Below are 18,460 nucleotides of genomic sequence, written 5' to 3'. Positions count from 1 at the left end.
TATTTTGATAAAAATATAGATATATATTGATAAACGTAAAACGTATGGTGAAAACAAGTCTTACCAACATTACATGTTTATTAGGTGACACTGAATATTTTTATTTTTTGCTATACTGAGTGATCCATCTGGTGAGACAACTCATTTTCTCAGAAAATATGTTTATTTTGAAAATAATTTGTTTTCCTTTACTTGTAGCCTGTAGGTACATATTTTACTATATTTTTCAACGCGTTGAACATTTTTAAATAAGACATTTTATTTGCTATATTTAATGAAAAAATGATAACCAAACAAGTGACAAGTTTTATTTAGCCGTATTAGAACCTTTTTTTAATTTAAAGTGTAAATTACTTAAAAAGTAATTAATTACAATATTTGTAAATACAACTCGTTTGAAATAATACAATTAAAAAAAAAATACAATATATTTGTAATAAGAACATATGTAAATGTGATTTAAATATAATAACAAAAAATAATACTAACCAAAAGTAATTAAAAAGAGGTAAACAAGACTTAATTAAAATTAGAATTTAGAAAAGCAAGAAATGTTGTAAGTTAGCAGATTGATGGGAGGAAATCTGAGGATGATAATACAAAAAAAAAAAGAATTTATAAACTTAAGTTTAATTATGTTTAGAATATCATCTTGAAATGAGGTATACAGACTTATGTGAAGACAGTGAAATTCAAGTAAAAAATTAAAAAAAGCTAAATGAAATAAAAAACAATTTTTAACTTAAATTACATTGAATTATGTGTTCTTCTATAAACAATCATTTGTTGAATAATTATCACTTAAAACTAACAAATTTTCAAGACATTCATTGAAATCCACTAAATCGATACTGCTGTCAAACATCTGACTCAATTTTGAACCTTTAACTTTATCAGAGTCTTTTTTTAATTCCACAATCATATTTCCCATTGAATTACTGTTGTGCAAACCACTAATGACTGTGCTTTTTGCAACCACTAATAAAAAAAAAACAATACATTTTGTCAATGATCAAAAATCTTCAATGATCTTGAATGTAACTAACATAAAAATTAGGCTATGAGTATCTTAACATGTACAATGTTTATATACAGTACTTTATAACTAAATCCTAGTTCATGCATTCTAATATAGTGTTAATATTGCTGAAATTTTTAATATTTTGGCCACCAAAAATTTAAAACCTTCCATTGCCATTATGTACCCAACTTATACCCATTGACTTTGCAGGTAGCCATTTAACCTATTTGGTTAAATCAAACAATATTTAGTGAAAGCCAAAAATATAATTTGGAAACAAATAATTACTAAGACATTGCGATGATTATTATAACGATTACTAATTGAACAATAATTATAGTACATCAACACAAAGATCTTATAGAACCTAAGTAAATATCGATCTCATTCGGAATATTAAAATTATTATTCTTCTTCTGACACCACTTTGGTAGTGGTCTATAAAGTTGTTTTTTTTTGTGGATTCTAACAAACACTATCGTATTAATGGTCCAAGCGCAGACAGTTCAAGGTATCAGATGACAATGAAAAGTCAGATTGAGAAACAAATGTTGTCTGTCTTCATCAAGTTAAAACAGATTTGGGATATTGACATGCAATTACCTGAGGTCGATGGTCTGGTAGTATCTGTTAAAAATCCATCTTGATTAATATACTGGGAAAATATGTTAGGGAACGGCGCTATTGTTTCTAGCGGAGATTCGAATCCTAACACTTCAGTTGCTCTCACTTGATCGCAATATGTCAAAAAAAGTTTTAACATCTCATTGGTTGAAGAGCAATGATGAGAAGCATTTTTCGAATCCTTTATAAGATTACTAAGAGAAAACAACCATATTATTATAAGTATTGTTACTCTGTAGGGTGTTAAAGTAATTTTAGCGTAATTTTATGCGTTCACCTAGCATAGAGCTTCTTTTCATTTAATCCTCTTAAAACAATTAACTGTGCGACAGACAAGTCTGTTGTACACTTTGGTGAAATAGGTTGCCATAACGGTAGTTTTGCATTTTCCAGGTAATCCATTAAATTGGATTTGAAATGGAATCCGAGAGGCATTTGTACAGAAGCACTGACCGCTTTTCGCCCTATCGGAGTTAATTTTGTGCATATGTCATTCATAGACTTGCATTGAGAACGTCTTCTGTATCCTAACGAAAACGTATCCACAGCCGAAGCTAATATAGCACTCGTATTGTAGTCTAAGTGGCTCTGAAAAAATACAACATGATTAATTAAATACGATATATTACCATTGATTATAAATATTTAATTTTAATATAATATAATAATTATTTATAATCAATGGTATTATATTTTAACACATCACACAATTCATTTAATTAATAAAATATATAAAAAATTCATATTTTTGTACATACTTTGTATGAAATATGTTCTAAACTAAGATTGGACAAACTTTTTGTCCAACCACCGTAAGAGGTAGTCAATGGAATGAATATATTCGAATGTTCAAAAAGCGACGAGAATAACAATGCAGTGTTTACTGCATATAGATCTATATTTTTTTCTTCGCAAATCTGATTGACTGACATTACCGGCATAGCAATGACCGCTTTATTTGAATAATCGTCTTTTAAATATTCAAGTGCCTTACAAGACAAACCACCGAATCCATTTAGAGAGTCCATCATGACATGAAATCCCTATTTACATGTTAAAGAACGTACATAATTAGTCTGTTGATCCAAAATATAAAACTGATAAATTGTTTGCACCTGTAAGTAATCGCATTCTTCAGCATATAATCGTAAGTTATCGACCCAAGTTTCTTTCATTTCATATGAGTCCCACAATGCAGTGCCTTGTGCGAAATTATCAAATGTGCGATTCGGATCATTGTGTTTGTACTCACTAACAGTCGTAATTGTTCTCGGATGAAAACGAGCTTTCAGGTAATCTGACCATAGCTTTACTGTTTCATCCAAATCGTAAACTTTTTCTGAAACGCTTATTTCTTTATTATCACCATCTAAAATAAATTGTGGTCAATTACAAATTGTACACTACAAATTCTAAATGTTACAGGACAGCCAAACAACATTTTTGGTTTTACTTTTTAACCAAATAATTGGTATTTGAACTACAATTAATGTGGTACCTAATAATTTAATTAAAATTTGCTTGCATCATAAAAATATAATCGATTACAGTTCAACCAGTAATAATTGTATCATGTGATATCTATTCAATGGTGAATAGTGTCAATAAATTTGTCATATTCCCCCCAAAATATAAAAGACTATTTTTTTCCACAGAGTTGCCTATGCTCTTTTTCCAGTCCACCATTGATAAATGTAAAACCTCGTAAGTGCAAAGTTTGAATGCATGACTCTAACCTTTTAAACATTTTTCTTCTTCAGCCAAGTCCAATAAAAATTCATTAGGAACAATTTTTTCTTCTTGAATCGTTTCAATTTTATTAGATGAACATTCTTCATTGTCTTGAAGTTCATTATTATCAGGTTCATATAGACCTTTATGCACTTTTGGAAGTTGATAAAAACTATTCATAAGATCAACACACAACAGACGAGGTGTAAACGTCACCTCACCCTATTTCAAAAACAAAATGATTAATAGTAAAATAAAAATCAGTAATATTACAGTAGGTATAATTTTTTTTTTTTTGAACCTACACAAAAATAATTATAATAGTGACGCCTGCTTAGGAAAAGGACCTTGGGGGTAACTTGTTAGATTAAGTTTTTCTGTTGGGAAGATTAAAAACTGAAACCTTTTGAAAGTTGAGAAGGTTGCAAAAAGTAGTTTTTTAGCTTGAAAATGTGTAAAATGTTTTTTATTTTTATTATAAAATTTTCATAAGGTCTTTTCTCAAGCTCACGTCAAATATTACGTTGATATCAAGTTTCACATTAAACAATGACGTCCATTTTATAATAATATGTTTTTGAAATTTAAACAACAACTTTTTAGACAGAGATTGAAAACTACCCTAAAAATACACAGGAAAAAAACAAGAATAATTACGCTCTATGTCTAAATTTAGTATCGTATTAAATCCTTGTTCTTAGGTTTTTGTAGATAATTAAAGTTTTAGTAGAAAAAATTATAAAAGACTGTTGATAAATAATCAACCTACGTTGTACAGACTACAGAACGAAAAAATACAAATACATTTAGTTTACCATTAAATTTGATCCTTCTCTGTAAAGAACGTCATGGCATACTTCTAACGGCTTTGGAATATTTTCATCGTAACTAAAACTGGCTTCCTATGAAAAGGTTTAAGAACATAATAAATACATTTAATTATTTTAGTTTCGTTGGGGAGCATAGAAGGTATTTTATTTAAATGTACAAGAACATAAAAGTACCTGTAGATTCCAGAAATGCGTTCCGATGAAATTTGAATAATTTCCAAACTGTAATGTGATACATTCTCTAAAGGAGTTCATTTTGATTTAAATTTATATAATTGACAAAACAGTATTCACATACATAAACTTATACGTGCAATTAAACTTGCGAAATCAGTTAAAATTAGTTTTAAAACTGCTCACAGCTCATCTCACATTGCACATGGTCAACAATATTATCATGATAAAAAAAATAGGCAATAGGTATGTCAGAATTTTTTTAATACGATGGCCGACTTTTTCCCTTTGAAAATACACGGTCGCCTGAGAAAACCGGCGGCCATTTTCCGGTTATCACAAGTTGCTGACATACCTGTTTATTTTTCATGATGTTGCTAGTACAAAAAATTGTTTCTTATATGATAACTGATAACAGAAACAACATATTTTCAGATTACGCCTACCTGTTATCCGCAAAATAGTACACTAGATTTTATGCGCCATTATTATATTTTATTGCAGATAATTGAGACATTAAACAGTAATAGTTCAGAAGGTGTGAATTAACTTCAATTGATACTATCTATACATTTTAATGATTTAAAATAAATACCCATAATGTCCATTTCAAGAACACATTTTTTAACAAGAAACGACATGTTAAAATAACAGTTAAAAAAAATTAATGTAGAAACTAATCATACAATAACACGTCTAGAAAAAAAAAATCTTATTTTATTTTAATAAAAACAAATACAAATTTAAATTTGTATAACAGTGGTTTTCAATATTTTTTGCTTTTGCCGTTTTCTCTTCTTGTTAACGTTTTGAGTTATGTTAAATACGAGTTCTTCTTCTTCTTGGTTATTGTTTATCAATAACAAAGAATGTAAATTTTCACCTACGAGATCCTAAAATGAAAAATGTGAAAATAGTTTAATCAAAGATCTTCGACACTTATTACTAAATATATTGAAATTGTTTATACTTACTCGAAATTCACTTGTTCTTTTATTAGCGAGGATATTTAAATTTCTTAACCTAGGCAGCATATCTTTCGATGATGTTAACGGTTTGTGCAAAGTCTGAACCAAAAATATAAGAGAACGAACGACCGCTTCGATGTCATGATGGGTGTGACCCAATAACGAAACCAATAATTCCATAAAGTAACATATACTATCAAATGGAATTAACAGTAACACCTCTTCTAATTCACTGTAAAAAATATTTAAATAAAAGTTTAAACTCAGCGGTTTAACCGAATAAGATGCACTAAACAAATCTAAGGGTTTTTAAAGATAGAATATGTCAACGATATGTTTGCTTATTCGAACTCAATTATAATTGGGCAATCTGTTTCTTAGAATAAAAGCAATAATTTCAATCATAATTTGTAATTATGGAATATGCCATACCTTGAACGAATTCTTTTGATAATCTCTAATAAATAGTCATCAGTTGTTTTTACATTGAACGCACTCATTATTAATGGTAGAGACGGTAAAGCCGTTTCTTTACTTTCACTTTGAGCACACGCATCTTTATATTCTTTAATAACGTTCAAACATTCTAGCAAAAGTTCTGCCTGAAATAATATAATTATATGAAATGATCATAATAATAAATTATGAAAATTTAGTTGTTATTATTAACTTGTCAACCTACTCCTTTTTCAGAAGTTATAGTTTTCTTTGTAGGCAATGAAAGTACAGATGGTCCGCCATAGACATTTGTGTCTTCGCCCGTAGCCAATTCATTATTATCTTCTTGCGCTCTTTCTTCTTCACGTTCATCCTCCAATACTAGTGGTTCGTCAGTTTTCTCATATAACCTTATAACATTGTCTTGACCAGAACTGATGACATAAGCACCGTTACTACTTACAGAAGAACTATAGCATTCACCACGATGACCCTGAAAAGGATTATTAATTTTATCGACAATACACAAAGTATTTTTAAAATTGTTTTTTTTTTACTTGTAATGTTAATATGCGTTCAAAGGCGTCTCCATCCCAATGTTTCACATATCCTAATTTGTCCGTGGTAAAAAACTGATGAGTTTGAGGTACAAATTTTATACTGGTCAAAGCCGAGTCCGTCGTCAGACGTCTGTGACAATCTCCGTAATCCAAGCCCCAAACTCTTATTGTTTTGTCACCACTTGCAGTTATAATAATAGACGAGTCGTAACTTATATCCAGATCGTTAATAGGAAGCGTGTGTCCGTAAAGATCTATGAAATACTGGAAGGAAAAAAAAGGATTGTGTACAAAAGCTTAAGGGTAAATATATTATTGTTCTTAAAAAAATAATAAAAAATGTATTGAACATTTTTATATTCTACTAATTTAAACTATACCTTGAATGTGTCCATAAAAAATATTTTGACGGTGTTGTCAAGTAAAGCTACTGCCAAGAGTTTGTTATCCGGGCTTACTTTAGCGCACTGAACATTTTCGTCCAACTCTAATGTTTTTTTATGTAATAATGATAAGACTCTTCTATCAGTCTCTGGCAAAGTAACTAATTCTAATTGCCACAGTTTAACTGTACTGTCTCCTCCGCCGGTGATGCATCCCAACTGCAATTCAATATATTAATTAAAAAACATTTTATTAGACTTAAATAAATAATTATACCTCATCCGGTAGCAAATAAATTGATTTGATGTCTTTGGTGTGAGCGGGAATAACTTCAACTACGTCTCCAGCGGCAATATCAATCACTAACAAATTACCATCTTCGAGTCCAGCTAATACATGCCGATCGCCAGGCACGACACACATACACTGAACAGGACTGGTTGTATTTACAGTACGAATACAATTTAAACTTTTCCTGTTCCACATTTTCACAGAATCCGCTCCACCGGTAAAAATGGCCAAATTATCTGAACTAAATGTTACAACTTTTGCGTAAGATCTATGACCGTGTAAAGAAATCTTGCGCACAAGTTTTACTTCTTTACTTTCATTCAATGGGATCGAGTACAATATTAAAGTATTATTGGCTAGACTTACGGCCACCTGATAAAACAAATAAAATTAACTACCATTTTTATAATATTTCACTAAAATGTATACTACCTTGATGTGAGTTTGATTTAACGTTACATTAGCAGATTTGATTTTGAAATCTGTTAAAATAGCTGGTAGTCTTCTAACAGTGTCTTGCAACGCTGGATTTGTTTCATTCAAAAACTTAACATCATCTATATTTTCTTCACGTCTAATTTCAAAATAAAAAAAAAATGTATTTTATAAATTTTTTTTTCAATGCTGTTACAATTAATTTTCATGTAAATAAAAAAACATCCATTCATCTTACTTAAGAGCTTTTTTTCTAAATTTACGTTGTCTGTTACGAAAACGTTCCAGTGCTTCTCCATCGTCGGTGAAAATAAATAGCTCCAGTAACTTTCCGTGTCCGTGGCAACAAATAATATGATTTGTATTATCCGTAGCAGTCGACACAACACGACCAGGTCCTTCTCGCATTAACGATCCCACTTTATCACATTTTATCGGAGCCTTAAAATCAGGGATTAAAATAATGTTATTTGATTAAAAATGTTTTATTTAAAATTTCTAAGCATAATTATTGAAAAGTACTAACCGCATAATCTAATAACCCGTCTGTTGACAAAAGTTCTGTCATTTTAATGTCTTTTTCATCTTCGTTAGTTTTTGATATTTTCCAAGTACGTAACTCAGCATCATTACTGCCGGCAACAATAAAATCACCATCGCGTAACACATTTAATGTCCATACCTATAAAACATTAGTTGTAAAAAAAAAAATGTATTGTTAAAATTTATTTATAATATATTACCTCAGTTATGTGACCGGCTAACGTTTTAAAACAGTGGCCAGTAGTCAAATCCCAAAATTTGATGTAAGTGTCTTTAGACGATGTCACTACAACATTGTGTTTACTTATAAACTTTATGTCTGTCACTACACCTTTATGACCACAAAGTCTATGTAATCCTTTTTCAGCAATAACATCCCAGACTACAGCTTCGGTATCCTAAGCAAAAAAAATTATTATATTTAAATTTAAATTGACTTTACTAAACATTAAATAATATCCACCTTTGAGCCTGACGCGAGCATATGACCGTCTGAATCATAATTTAACGCGGTTATCGCTGATCGATGTCCTTGGAACGTCCCAACTAGTTCACCAGTGGTCAAATCAAATGTTTTCACTATTCCGTCAGAATAACCGGCCGAAATGTGTTTGCCGTTGGGAGCTGTTGCTAATTTAACAACGCTCACTTTCTTAGAGGTATTATTTTTCGTATCTTCGTCTTCTATCATCATGACCTAGTGATCAAGTAAAAAAATTGTATAACATTAGACGATATCATATTGAGAAAAATGTTTATATATTTTACAAAATACTTACCAACTTGGCTAAACGTAAATCCCAAATAATTATATTTTCACAAGCTCCAACTGCAGCATATCGATCATGTACCCCGTCAATAGTTACAAAAATTATATTGCAATCGGGATGGCATATTATGTTGAAATTTTTCAATGGAGCGTAACGTAAATATTGTTTAGTCAAACCCATTTTTTGTAAGCAATATGTTCAAACGCCTTACTGTAATAAGGTAAAATTATGAATATTTTTGTGTGCTTTTACAGTGAGAGTTTATTAATGTAAGTTAATTACTGTTAAAATCATTTAAAACAATAATTGTTGTCCAAGTACATAATCATTATTAAAACATTACTTAATTTTTGAATAGTTTAATATAAACAAAGTTATAGAAGCTAACCAATTACCAAATTTGAAATTGAGTATTTATGAATTATTATCATTCTAAACCACGTGCTGCCTTCAAGTTCTTATCACTTCTTTTGATTTTTTTTTATCACACTTGGATTTGTATGTTGAGTTTTTAACGCCATCTAGTTGCTTAATTTTAACTTTCAAGCAAATATTTACAAAAAAATCTAGTAAAATTTGTTCCAAATTTGTATAGAATATTCTTTGGATACTATCACCTAAAAAGTAAAAACTATTTTATTATTTCACTATTTCAAGGGTAGTATACTATTTTAAGTAGGTAAATTGTTGCATTTATATCTTTGGTCCCAGGTTAAAGGAGTTTAAGTAATTTTTTCGCATTTTTTCTTTTTTTTTACAAATTATGATAGCTTGTATTTTACTGTATTTATTGGTCCAATTGGCTTGCAGTTATGCAAAAAATTGACTTAAGTCCTTTATTATATTATTGATTCTTAACGATATTTAATATTTATACCATCTACAAATTCTCATCGTAGCGTTTTATTTATGAAGGATTATTATTTTTATAACCTCTTGGTAATAATAATAATTCTGCAGTTATGTGATTACTGATTACACCGACCACTCTGTAAGGCTTTTATAATAGATAAATATATAAAAAAAAAATTGGCAAAGTGATACTATTAATGTCTTGCAATTAAATACAAACCTAGTGTGAATTTATAATGATAAATTTGATAATATAAAAGAATACTAAAGTTTTGACTATAGTTTCTTCTTCTACTAGTTTCGTTATTACTTTTATTACCCGAGCGTATAAATACAATGTTAATAATCCTATCATAAAACATATTATATGTTTTATGGATATAATTTGAACGTGGGTGGTCGAGTATTTTACTTAGGCAGCGTTAACCTTCTTACCGCAGAAATTTGTAATTTTTTTTCTTGCATACTATAATATTATTTTCTTGTATTACATAAAATTATTAATACACAGAAATACATATTTTGTTTTAACTGTATTAAATTTTTACTTCATTTATAAAGTTAGTGGAAGTTCCTATAGCCTTAGATCTCGTGGAAACGTATTAGGTATATTTATGAAGTATGTCTTTATCTATACATTACAGATTAAAACCTTTTCACTCGCCACAGATAAAAATATATAAAAGAAAATGAGAGAAGAGTAGTAAAAAATAATTTATAATATGGTTTACTTGACTTATCTTAAGGGCATTTTATTAAATCATTATTTAACTTAAACCTAACCTGACCTTAGGTTAAAAATGCAGTACATTTTTATTTTTGGGGCATTTCTGTCCGTGTAGTATTTATTGCATTATCTATTTAACTGCTATTGAAAATAATGTAACGTCAAATAAAACGGTTACTTCAAGAAGACGGACATGCTAAGTAAACTGTAATTTTTATTTTTAATCGTAGTACCTAATTATCATGTTTTGTTATATATATAAGTATATTTTGTATTTTAGTTGGTTAATATTATTTAAATATCGCTAAACATCTAGCTGCCGTGTACAATTGTTTGCCTATTCAACGTTAGTCGGGCAATCAAGTTAAAACCCGTAAAAATTTTGGGAGACCAAAATGACCGTTTTTTATATGTTTTTTTCAAAATAAATTTAATATTTTGGGGCTTTCAAGTGGTGCAATATTATTATTTACCTCTTGTACAACAATTTTTCTTCTTGTAGATTTTTTCCATTTGATAAAAGGTTGTACAGTGGGTATATTCTCATGCTATAAGGTGTGTGGTAAAGATTAAATACGATTTTGACAGTTAAGTATAAATTTCCAGCATTGAATAAAAATATAAACCTTGACAAATGATTTGCCGCCAAAACAAGTGTCGCTCGACGTTTGGCCAGCATCGGACACAAGCCGTCTTATTAACCAGCGCGCGCGAGCGACTTATATTAATTAAAAGGAGAGCGTCTCGGTCCGTGCCACGGCACGGCGGCAGCTTACACTGGTCCGGCGGCGCAGCGAAGGGCAAGAGGGCCCACCCACGGCGGCCACACAAGTAGACAACACCGAAGACCACACGCGCGCGCGCCAACAACGTCGTTGCAGTCTCCCGGCCACTACCACCACGGCCTCAGCCACGGTCGTCCGTCCCAAACCGACACACACACACATACTATAACCGTGTCAACTATACTAAACGACGACGCCAACTTAATCGTCCATAATAATAATAATAATAATATTATTATTTTACGTTCGACTGTAATTGTTTATTTTAAATGGGAATATAATAAATATATTTTTTTACGTACGAATAACGAGTACGGCAATAATTTTGTACGAGACAACGTCCGTCGTAAAATTCGACATGTCCCAACGCACAAGCCCGGACGTAGGCAGTAACAATAATTATTAACATTTACTGTATCTCATTCGATGGTAATGCGATCTGCGAGTGTGGGTATTATCAATATATAATATATTTATGTGTTCACTGGCATTAGCGGCCGGCGCGGCGCTACCGGTAACCAATGGCTGTACGCCGGGTGTTGTCTCTGGCGGTGTCGGGTTGTACCACAGTCTTAGTTGCTCGTCTGTTAATTTCCAAAAGGGGAATAACACCTCAGAATTGACCCTGATTTGTTTAGGGTTTGTCCAAAGTTGGGCAAAGCTATTTTTTTATACCTATTTTAGCTAAGTAATTTAAAAAAGTAACTGAGACGACTTTAGTTATTTGAAAAACAAATTAACAAACTAAGTTTAAAGTTAAAAGTATATTTTCATAGTTGCTCCATTAAAAAATACTTATTTTTGACATAATTCAGCCAATTCAACCAATTTACTAATTATCAATTACTAATTTATACCTTCTTACTCTCTCATCAAAGCTTTTACTTAAGATCCGGATTACCCGGATTTTATTTCATGTTTTACAAAAACTAGTACCTAATGGGATCACAAAAAACCATGTTTTACCAACAAAACGGTTATTTTAGTCATTTAAAATCCTTAAAGTAAGTATGTAATATGTTATATTTAGTATTTATAAGTATTTAATTGTGTGATCTCATTAGGTACTAGTTTTAGTAAAACCAGAAATAAAATCCGGCTAATTCGGATATCAAGTAAAAGCTTTGATGCGAAGCTAAGAAGGCATTAGTTTTACAGTAGGTTAGGTTAATAGCTAATGACTTAACTATACGATTATGTCAGTTGTCACTCATCTGTATTCAGAGACGGATCCAAGACTCTAACCGGAAGTAAGACAGTTACCAATTTTTTGTGTTCCTAATACCAAAACTTGTATGAAAAATGTTCAGTACCCAAAGATTTTTTTTTAACGGGACTTCCGGGAATGAGACTCCTAGCCTCAGTGCTCCCTCTCATCTAATTTACGTAATCATCAAACATTTTACCCAAAATCCGTTTCATAATGTATTAATTCATGATTTTTCTTATGTATACATTTTCCATGGAAAGACAAGTCCCCTTCCCTTAAATGGACACCCGTGCTTAGTTGTACGATTCTCTTAATAATAATAATATATTTAATGTAATTGTTCGTTTTGGTACAAAGGGGTTACGTTATTGCAGGTGAGTGTATAGCAGACCACCCTCGTCGTATTGTAGTTACTTACATTAACTCCAGTCTCCAACTTGGCCGTAGGATATATAATTATTTTCCTATTCAGCAATTTAGAGCACAGCGGAAGATCTAAGGGGTGTTCTTTAGCTTCGGCCTCCCCTCAACAGTGTCCAGCATTTTCTTTATAACAACTTCGCCCTCTATTTATCTAATATTATCTTATGACATTTTCATGTCAAAATACTAATTTCAAATCAGCTTTGGTACCTTGTTTCTTTATTGTTAAACGACCAAAAAACATTGTTTCATATCTCTCTCAATATTTTTAGTCTCTATATTCCTATCGGTTGTATTTTGTTAATTATGATGAGGTTGTGAGTATTTTAATTGTCTATACCTCTGTATATGAATGTGTATAGGTACCTACCTCTAAAACAGTATACCCGGCAATCGCGTTTGTCTGGTGTGTGAAGTATTTGATATTCTGCAACTCGTCCTCTAGGCTCTGTTTATGCATGAGTAATATTGTAATTGTAAAATTTTAAAATATAATAAGAAATAACATACACACACACACACACTGCGTACAGCGTACATTACTCATTCTACAGACAACAATGACTTCCATTTTTCCGCAGACACATATTTTTTTCTCGAATATTATATTATTATTATTATTATTATAACAAATTAATATCACATTATTGACTACTCATGTCTTATTGAATTTCAACACTAATGTCTCCTTATAACACATCTCTGGGGCTACTTAATAGTTTTGCTGAGTACAACTGAAAATGCCAAAAAATTACATAACTACTTTTATTGTTATGACACAACAAAAGCTGACTCTACTAAAAATCACGTTATTGTGAGAAATGTCATTTCCCGTTATTTCCAACGATTTAAATTATTTTTTAAACTGGTCTAATGGGCTCTTGCCAGTTTTATTAATTTGAGTAACTAATATTATCTATTATTATTCTGACTCATTATCTAACGATACAAATATACAATTTAGCGATAAGATTCTAAGGTCGCATGGAAAGCTTTTCTCGTGCTTAGGTATGTACAGTGTATACTAATTGTCACCACCAGTCTTCCAACAACTGTCATTTTTTTTTTTAATACATAGAGCACTTTGTAAATTGTCTCTTTAATATCCCGCGGTGGTGGTCCATCGAAGCGTGGCGCATATGTTAAAGAAGTTGTAGTAAATAAAGTATTATGTAGCTATACGAAGGAGGAGTACAATCGAATCCATTTATATGATTCAGTCGCATAGAAGAAACTAGACATAAACGCTGTCGAAGTCAATTGGTGAACGACGACCACCAACGATGACAACGTACCCGAAATTCATATGGGGTAGGGTTTATATATATATATATATATACACAGTGAAAACACCATCCAAAGAAGTGAGATTAATTTTAAGAATTCTCCAATATACTTTTTCTGTATAGCTGTCATGCCGCCATCGGAGCACGCGGAATTCGTTTTATTTAAATTTTTAATATACGAAAAATGCGTTAAAAAAATATGCAAATATTAAATAAATGTATATTCGTTTTAAACGGGATATTTAAAATATGTCAACCGTGTATTGTACGACCCAAACTCTCATTTTTGTTTAATAATATATTGAAAGTACATTGTACGATGACACACGAATACAATAGTAGATAAACCGATTTCTTCATGTGGAAACTCTAGAATTCATTGTACATGAAAGGTACTTTATTGAGCTAACAATTTAAAAAGTTCACCTCTTTCCCTTCATAAAAGTAAACTAACCATACTAAAAAAAAGTATGGTTCACCTTTTATTGTCCGGTCATAAGGGCAAATTTATACAAGGGAGCCAGGAGGAAATTTTTTGATGCCAGACGGTTGGAATCTAGTTTCTGATTTGCTGAAATTTGGTTAGCTATTGGAAGAGCTACAGAGAAAAACATGTTGATAAAGTCTCGATCTTTGATTTTATATATTTGTTACTTATTTGTTTGTTGTTATATTGTAATACTTTCATTTTTCTTTATTTTTTATACCTTTGTTTCTGGAAAATATTTTAATTCAAGTGTATTTACTCGTTAATTGTACTAAAAGGGCTCAGCCCGTATATTCATAAAAATAAATAACGGTTATTCCCAGAAGAATCTAAGCTCCTTAGACATGAATGTGTTGAAGCTTTCCTGGGTTGAAACGGCTCCTTAGAAATGTTTTAAACTTTTTATAAGCGAATACAATCGGTTAACTACCAATATACATATATATTATACAAAACAGTTATGTTTTACTAGATTTTTTCTTATTAAAAATGTCTACCATAATAATATGGTATCTGCGCTTTTTTTTTGTAACTCGAAAAGCGGTTCGAGCCGATCTCAGTCTTTAGTAATAATTTAAAAACTGTAAAAAGAAAAAAAAGACGAGTAAAAAAAAAAAAATACTAAAATCAAACGTCTGCGGAACTATTTGAACATAAAATACATTTGTGATAGCATCGTTTTGTCTTCAAACTTTATTATGCTGTTTTACCTCACAGATGGCTCGGAACAAATAATATGTTTATTTATGCAAAACATTCGGTCGTCTTTCACGAAAGAATACTATACAACACCACCCGTTAACGAATACATCAAACCCTATATATATATACGTGTACCAGTGTACCTATAAAGTTAAACACAATGTATTTGGAAATACACGCACAGTATTATTTTCATATCGGACATAAGACCAACTGAATGCCTGTATAGAAAAAAAGCTGTAATAAACCATAATGAGCAATATATACATACCTACACAAAATATGTTGTTTGTGTACATGACGTTATTTTTTTGTACGGTTATAATCCGACACGAGAAAATTTCAATTAAATTTTATTTTATTATTATGATGTCGAGATATGTTAATAAAACGGACGCGGATATTGTACTTGGATATATTATTATATAATATGTTTTGAAGTTTGTGCAAAACCGCCTGTATCTATACAGCCGATCGATATTATTCTCATCACACAAACTATATGTACTTACCTCCCATGTAGTGACTTCTTTACATTATTCATTAGATAATCTACAAAACAATTATTATTTATTATTATTATTCTGTGAAAATACAGCTATACTGCTGTTTATTATAGTGTCCGATGACGAACATTCGACATTTTAATAATCACTACGAGTCCATCGTTAATCGTTATTCAGTTATATTATTATGCTATGCTATATTGCCACCATACAATATAATATATATGTCACACAACAATGACTGTTGCAGAGCCAGACTATACAAATACAATGTTTGCGTTTGATGGAAAATTTTAACCGAATTAAAAACTGCAAAAAAATGTTGCTTTTTCTTTTTAAAATGCTAAACTTTTTCATAGCATTATAAATATTGAATTGAACTAATGCTCTAGTTAGGACCTACCTACGCTGGTAGATTCTTGACCTTCGGGACCGCCTAACCTAAACTAGTCAGTAGCCCAACCACAATACATAATATTTTATCAAAATTCATATTTAGGAATTATATTAAAGGTACATTATATTAAGTACATACACACAATCTTGAATAGTAGCTGTTGAACTACGTTAATTTTATAGCTGTAAGTAAACAAATAAAACTCAAAAGTATCCCTACTCCTGACATGATATTTTCAGGTATCAAAATATAATTTAAATCAATTAGACAGATATCAAAATAATGTAATAATACCAATCAATGAATATTACTAAAAAGAAACCCCATTGCTCGATGGAGGAGTGGGTAGAAGTGGCGAAGGGAGGGGTTGGTAGAGTGATAAGTATCGAGGAGGTGGAGATAGAATGGTGATAAGGGAGAATCGATAATTCCTAGATAACTGAGTAGGGATCATTGATAAAAGACAGAAACCAACTTATCATAGGAGACAATGTCTTGATCCAATATCTTTTCTTCGAGGGAAAGATTGGTGTTTTTTTTTTCAAATGCTCGGCCAACTTCAACTCTAGTAAAAGGCAGATCACTCATTATTGTCTGAACAACATTTTATACGCTTCTGAAAAATATTTTTTAAGTATTTGTAGAAAAGTGTCTTTCCATTTTTGAGATTTAATGCAATTCAACTTGGTGTAGTTTAAGAGTAAGGTCAATAAAATGTTTTATTTACTGGGAACATTAACTTCGGTATAATTTTACTGTGTAACCAATCGAGTGAGAGACATTGTTTTGATCATTTTAAAATGTAAAGTATACAATTTATTTTAAACTGAAAAAAATAGGTATTTTATTTGTAATTTTTAAACCATCTGTAAATAAAATACAATGTTCTTATGTCTGTTCGAACATAATACCGTAATGTACACTGTTGTACAAACACTGCTTATGATAATTCTGCTTTTTGCATTTATAGTGAGGTTGTGACAGTAATTGCTCAGGCAGTCGTGTTTATGAGTGTTACGTTATGCGGGGCATGCGGCACAAATACCACCCTGAAGTTACTCTATACGTTTTGAAAAAAATTCATAAAGCATAAAATATTGTGCGTGTAACTTATATGTGTGACACTTATTATAGTTATTAGATACTTTTTTAAATGTATAAAAACATGAGTTGACACGGTGACGTTTAGGCGATAATGAATTGTAATTAGGCGCAAGTATAGTAATGAAAAAATTCAAAAATTCTGTATCCCAAATAGTGAATTTTTATACTTTGTAATTGCCAGCCTATTGGATATTGTAAAAAAGTGTTTTAGTATAAATCATCAACTTTTTTCGGTAAAATATACCCTTAAAGCGAAGTATGTTAAAAATTCTTATTCCTGATTACTTCCCCTTTTGGAAATTATCCAAGGCTGAACAATGAGAAGTTTAAGTTTTTTTCCAAAAAATATTTGAACTGTTATATCATACCGAATTATTTTTGTTATAACAAAGTTACTCTGTTGGTTACATTATTTACTAAACCTTTTTAATCTATACTTTTATTGATGTTATCTATAATGCTTCGAGGAATAACCACGATTTTCCAGCAATAATATGCATATAATACCTTAAGGGGGCTCCATACAGACTATTTTTTCAGTCAAAACACACCATTTTTATTCCATCGCACAAGCCTAACCAGTGATCCGATAAGCAATCTAAAAACAGATTTGAATTTGTCATGAAGTTTACTTAGGATCGGTCGAAGTACTTCAATTTTTCATTTTAACCCTTTCTAAATTTTATTTTAAAATGTTGAAATTTTATAAAATGTTCAAACGTGTTTTATATATAGTAGGAATAAAATTTTTTTTACTAAAATAGTATAAAAATTCAAGTTCAAGTTTAAGGATTTTTAGTACAAAATTCAAATCTGTTTTTATATTACTTATCGGATCACTGGTTGAGCCTGTGCGATGGAACAAAAAAATGTATGTTATATTAACTAAAATGGCTTTTACTCATAGACAAAATGATTTAAACTAAAAATAATACCATGAAGCATATACAAATTAACCGGTAAATTTATTGACATGGTCGAAATTTATTTAAATCAATTTTTTCTTAAATATTGCCTAAACAAAACTCTTTAAAAATGGTCTGTATGGAGCCCCCTTAACGAAATAGTCCATCTATTTAACAAATTATTGAACGGTTATACTAAAAGCATTTGTTACTTTTTAGCTGAAATCATGTCAATAATTCTTCAATATTTATGTTTGTGAAAGCGACTTTTTTAATTATAAATTTAGATAAATTTATAACTCATGAT

The 18,460-nt window shown here is 30.5% G+C and overlaps 2 protein-coding genes across 2 annotated transcripts; both read right to left on the bottom strand.

Moving 5' to 3' along the window:
* Positions 1 to 479: 479 nt before the first annotated feature.
* On the bottom strand, positions 480 to 4,613 carry LOC126840543 (protein misato). The gene is made up of 8 exons (XM_050576371.1): positions 4,381 to 4,613; positions 4,192 to 4,278; positions 3,382 to 3,598; positions 2,761 to 3,014; positions 2,404 to 2,688; positions 1,923 to 2,233; positions 1,625 to 1,839; positions 480 to 978 (listed from the first exon to the last, which is right to left on the bottom strand). Exons 1-8 carry the CDS (start codon positions 4,459 to 4,461, stop codon positions 770 to 772), a joined length of 1,659 nt encoding a protein of 552 aa, XP_050432328.1. The 5' UTR covers positions 4,462 to 4,613; the 3' UTR covers positions 480 to 769.
* A 462-nt stretch (positions 4,614 to 5,075) lies between these two features.
* On the bottom strand, positions 5,076 to 9,204 carry LOC126840364 (WD repeat-containing protein 3). Its single transcript, XM_050576042.1, has 14 exons — positions 9,052 to 9,204; positions 8,779 to 8,979; positions 8,463 to 8,696; positions 8,200 to 8,397; positions 7,983 to 8,138; positions 7,695 to 7,897; positions 7,454 to 7,595; positions 7,007 to 7,393; positions 6,727 to 6,948; positions 6,344 to 6,610; positions 6,031 to 6,279; positions 5,781 to 5,950; positions 5,355 to 5,580; positions 5,076 to 5,273 (listed from the first exon to the last, which is right to left on the bottom strand). Exons 2-14 carry the CDS (start codon positions 8,947 to 8,949, stop codon positions 5,124 to 5,126), a joined length of 2,775 nt encoding a protein of 924 aa, XP_050431999.1. The 5' UTR covers positions 8,950 to 8,979; positions 9,052 to 9,204; the 3' UTR covers positions 5,076 to 5,123.
* Between the last annotated feature and the right edge of the window lie 9,256 nt (positions 9,205 to 18,460).

The sequence above is a fragment of the Adelges cooleyi genome, unplaced genomic scaffold (genome assembly GCF_023614345.1).
Source record: "Adelges cooleyi isolate 19-005CV unplaced genomic scaffold, UGA_ACOO_1.1 ACOO_flye_CR_arks_rails_tigmint_CR_PRNA_376, whole genome shotgun sequence".
NCBI classification, from domain to species: Eukaryota; Metazoa; Arthropoda; class Insecta; order Hemiptera; family Adelgidae; genus Adelges; species Adelges cooleyi.
Note: the sequence above shows the minus strand (reverse complement) of the source record. Positions and strands in the feature narration are given on the sequence as shown.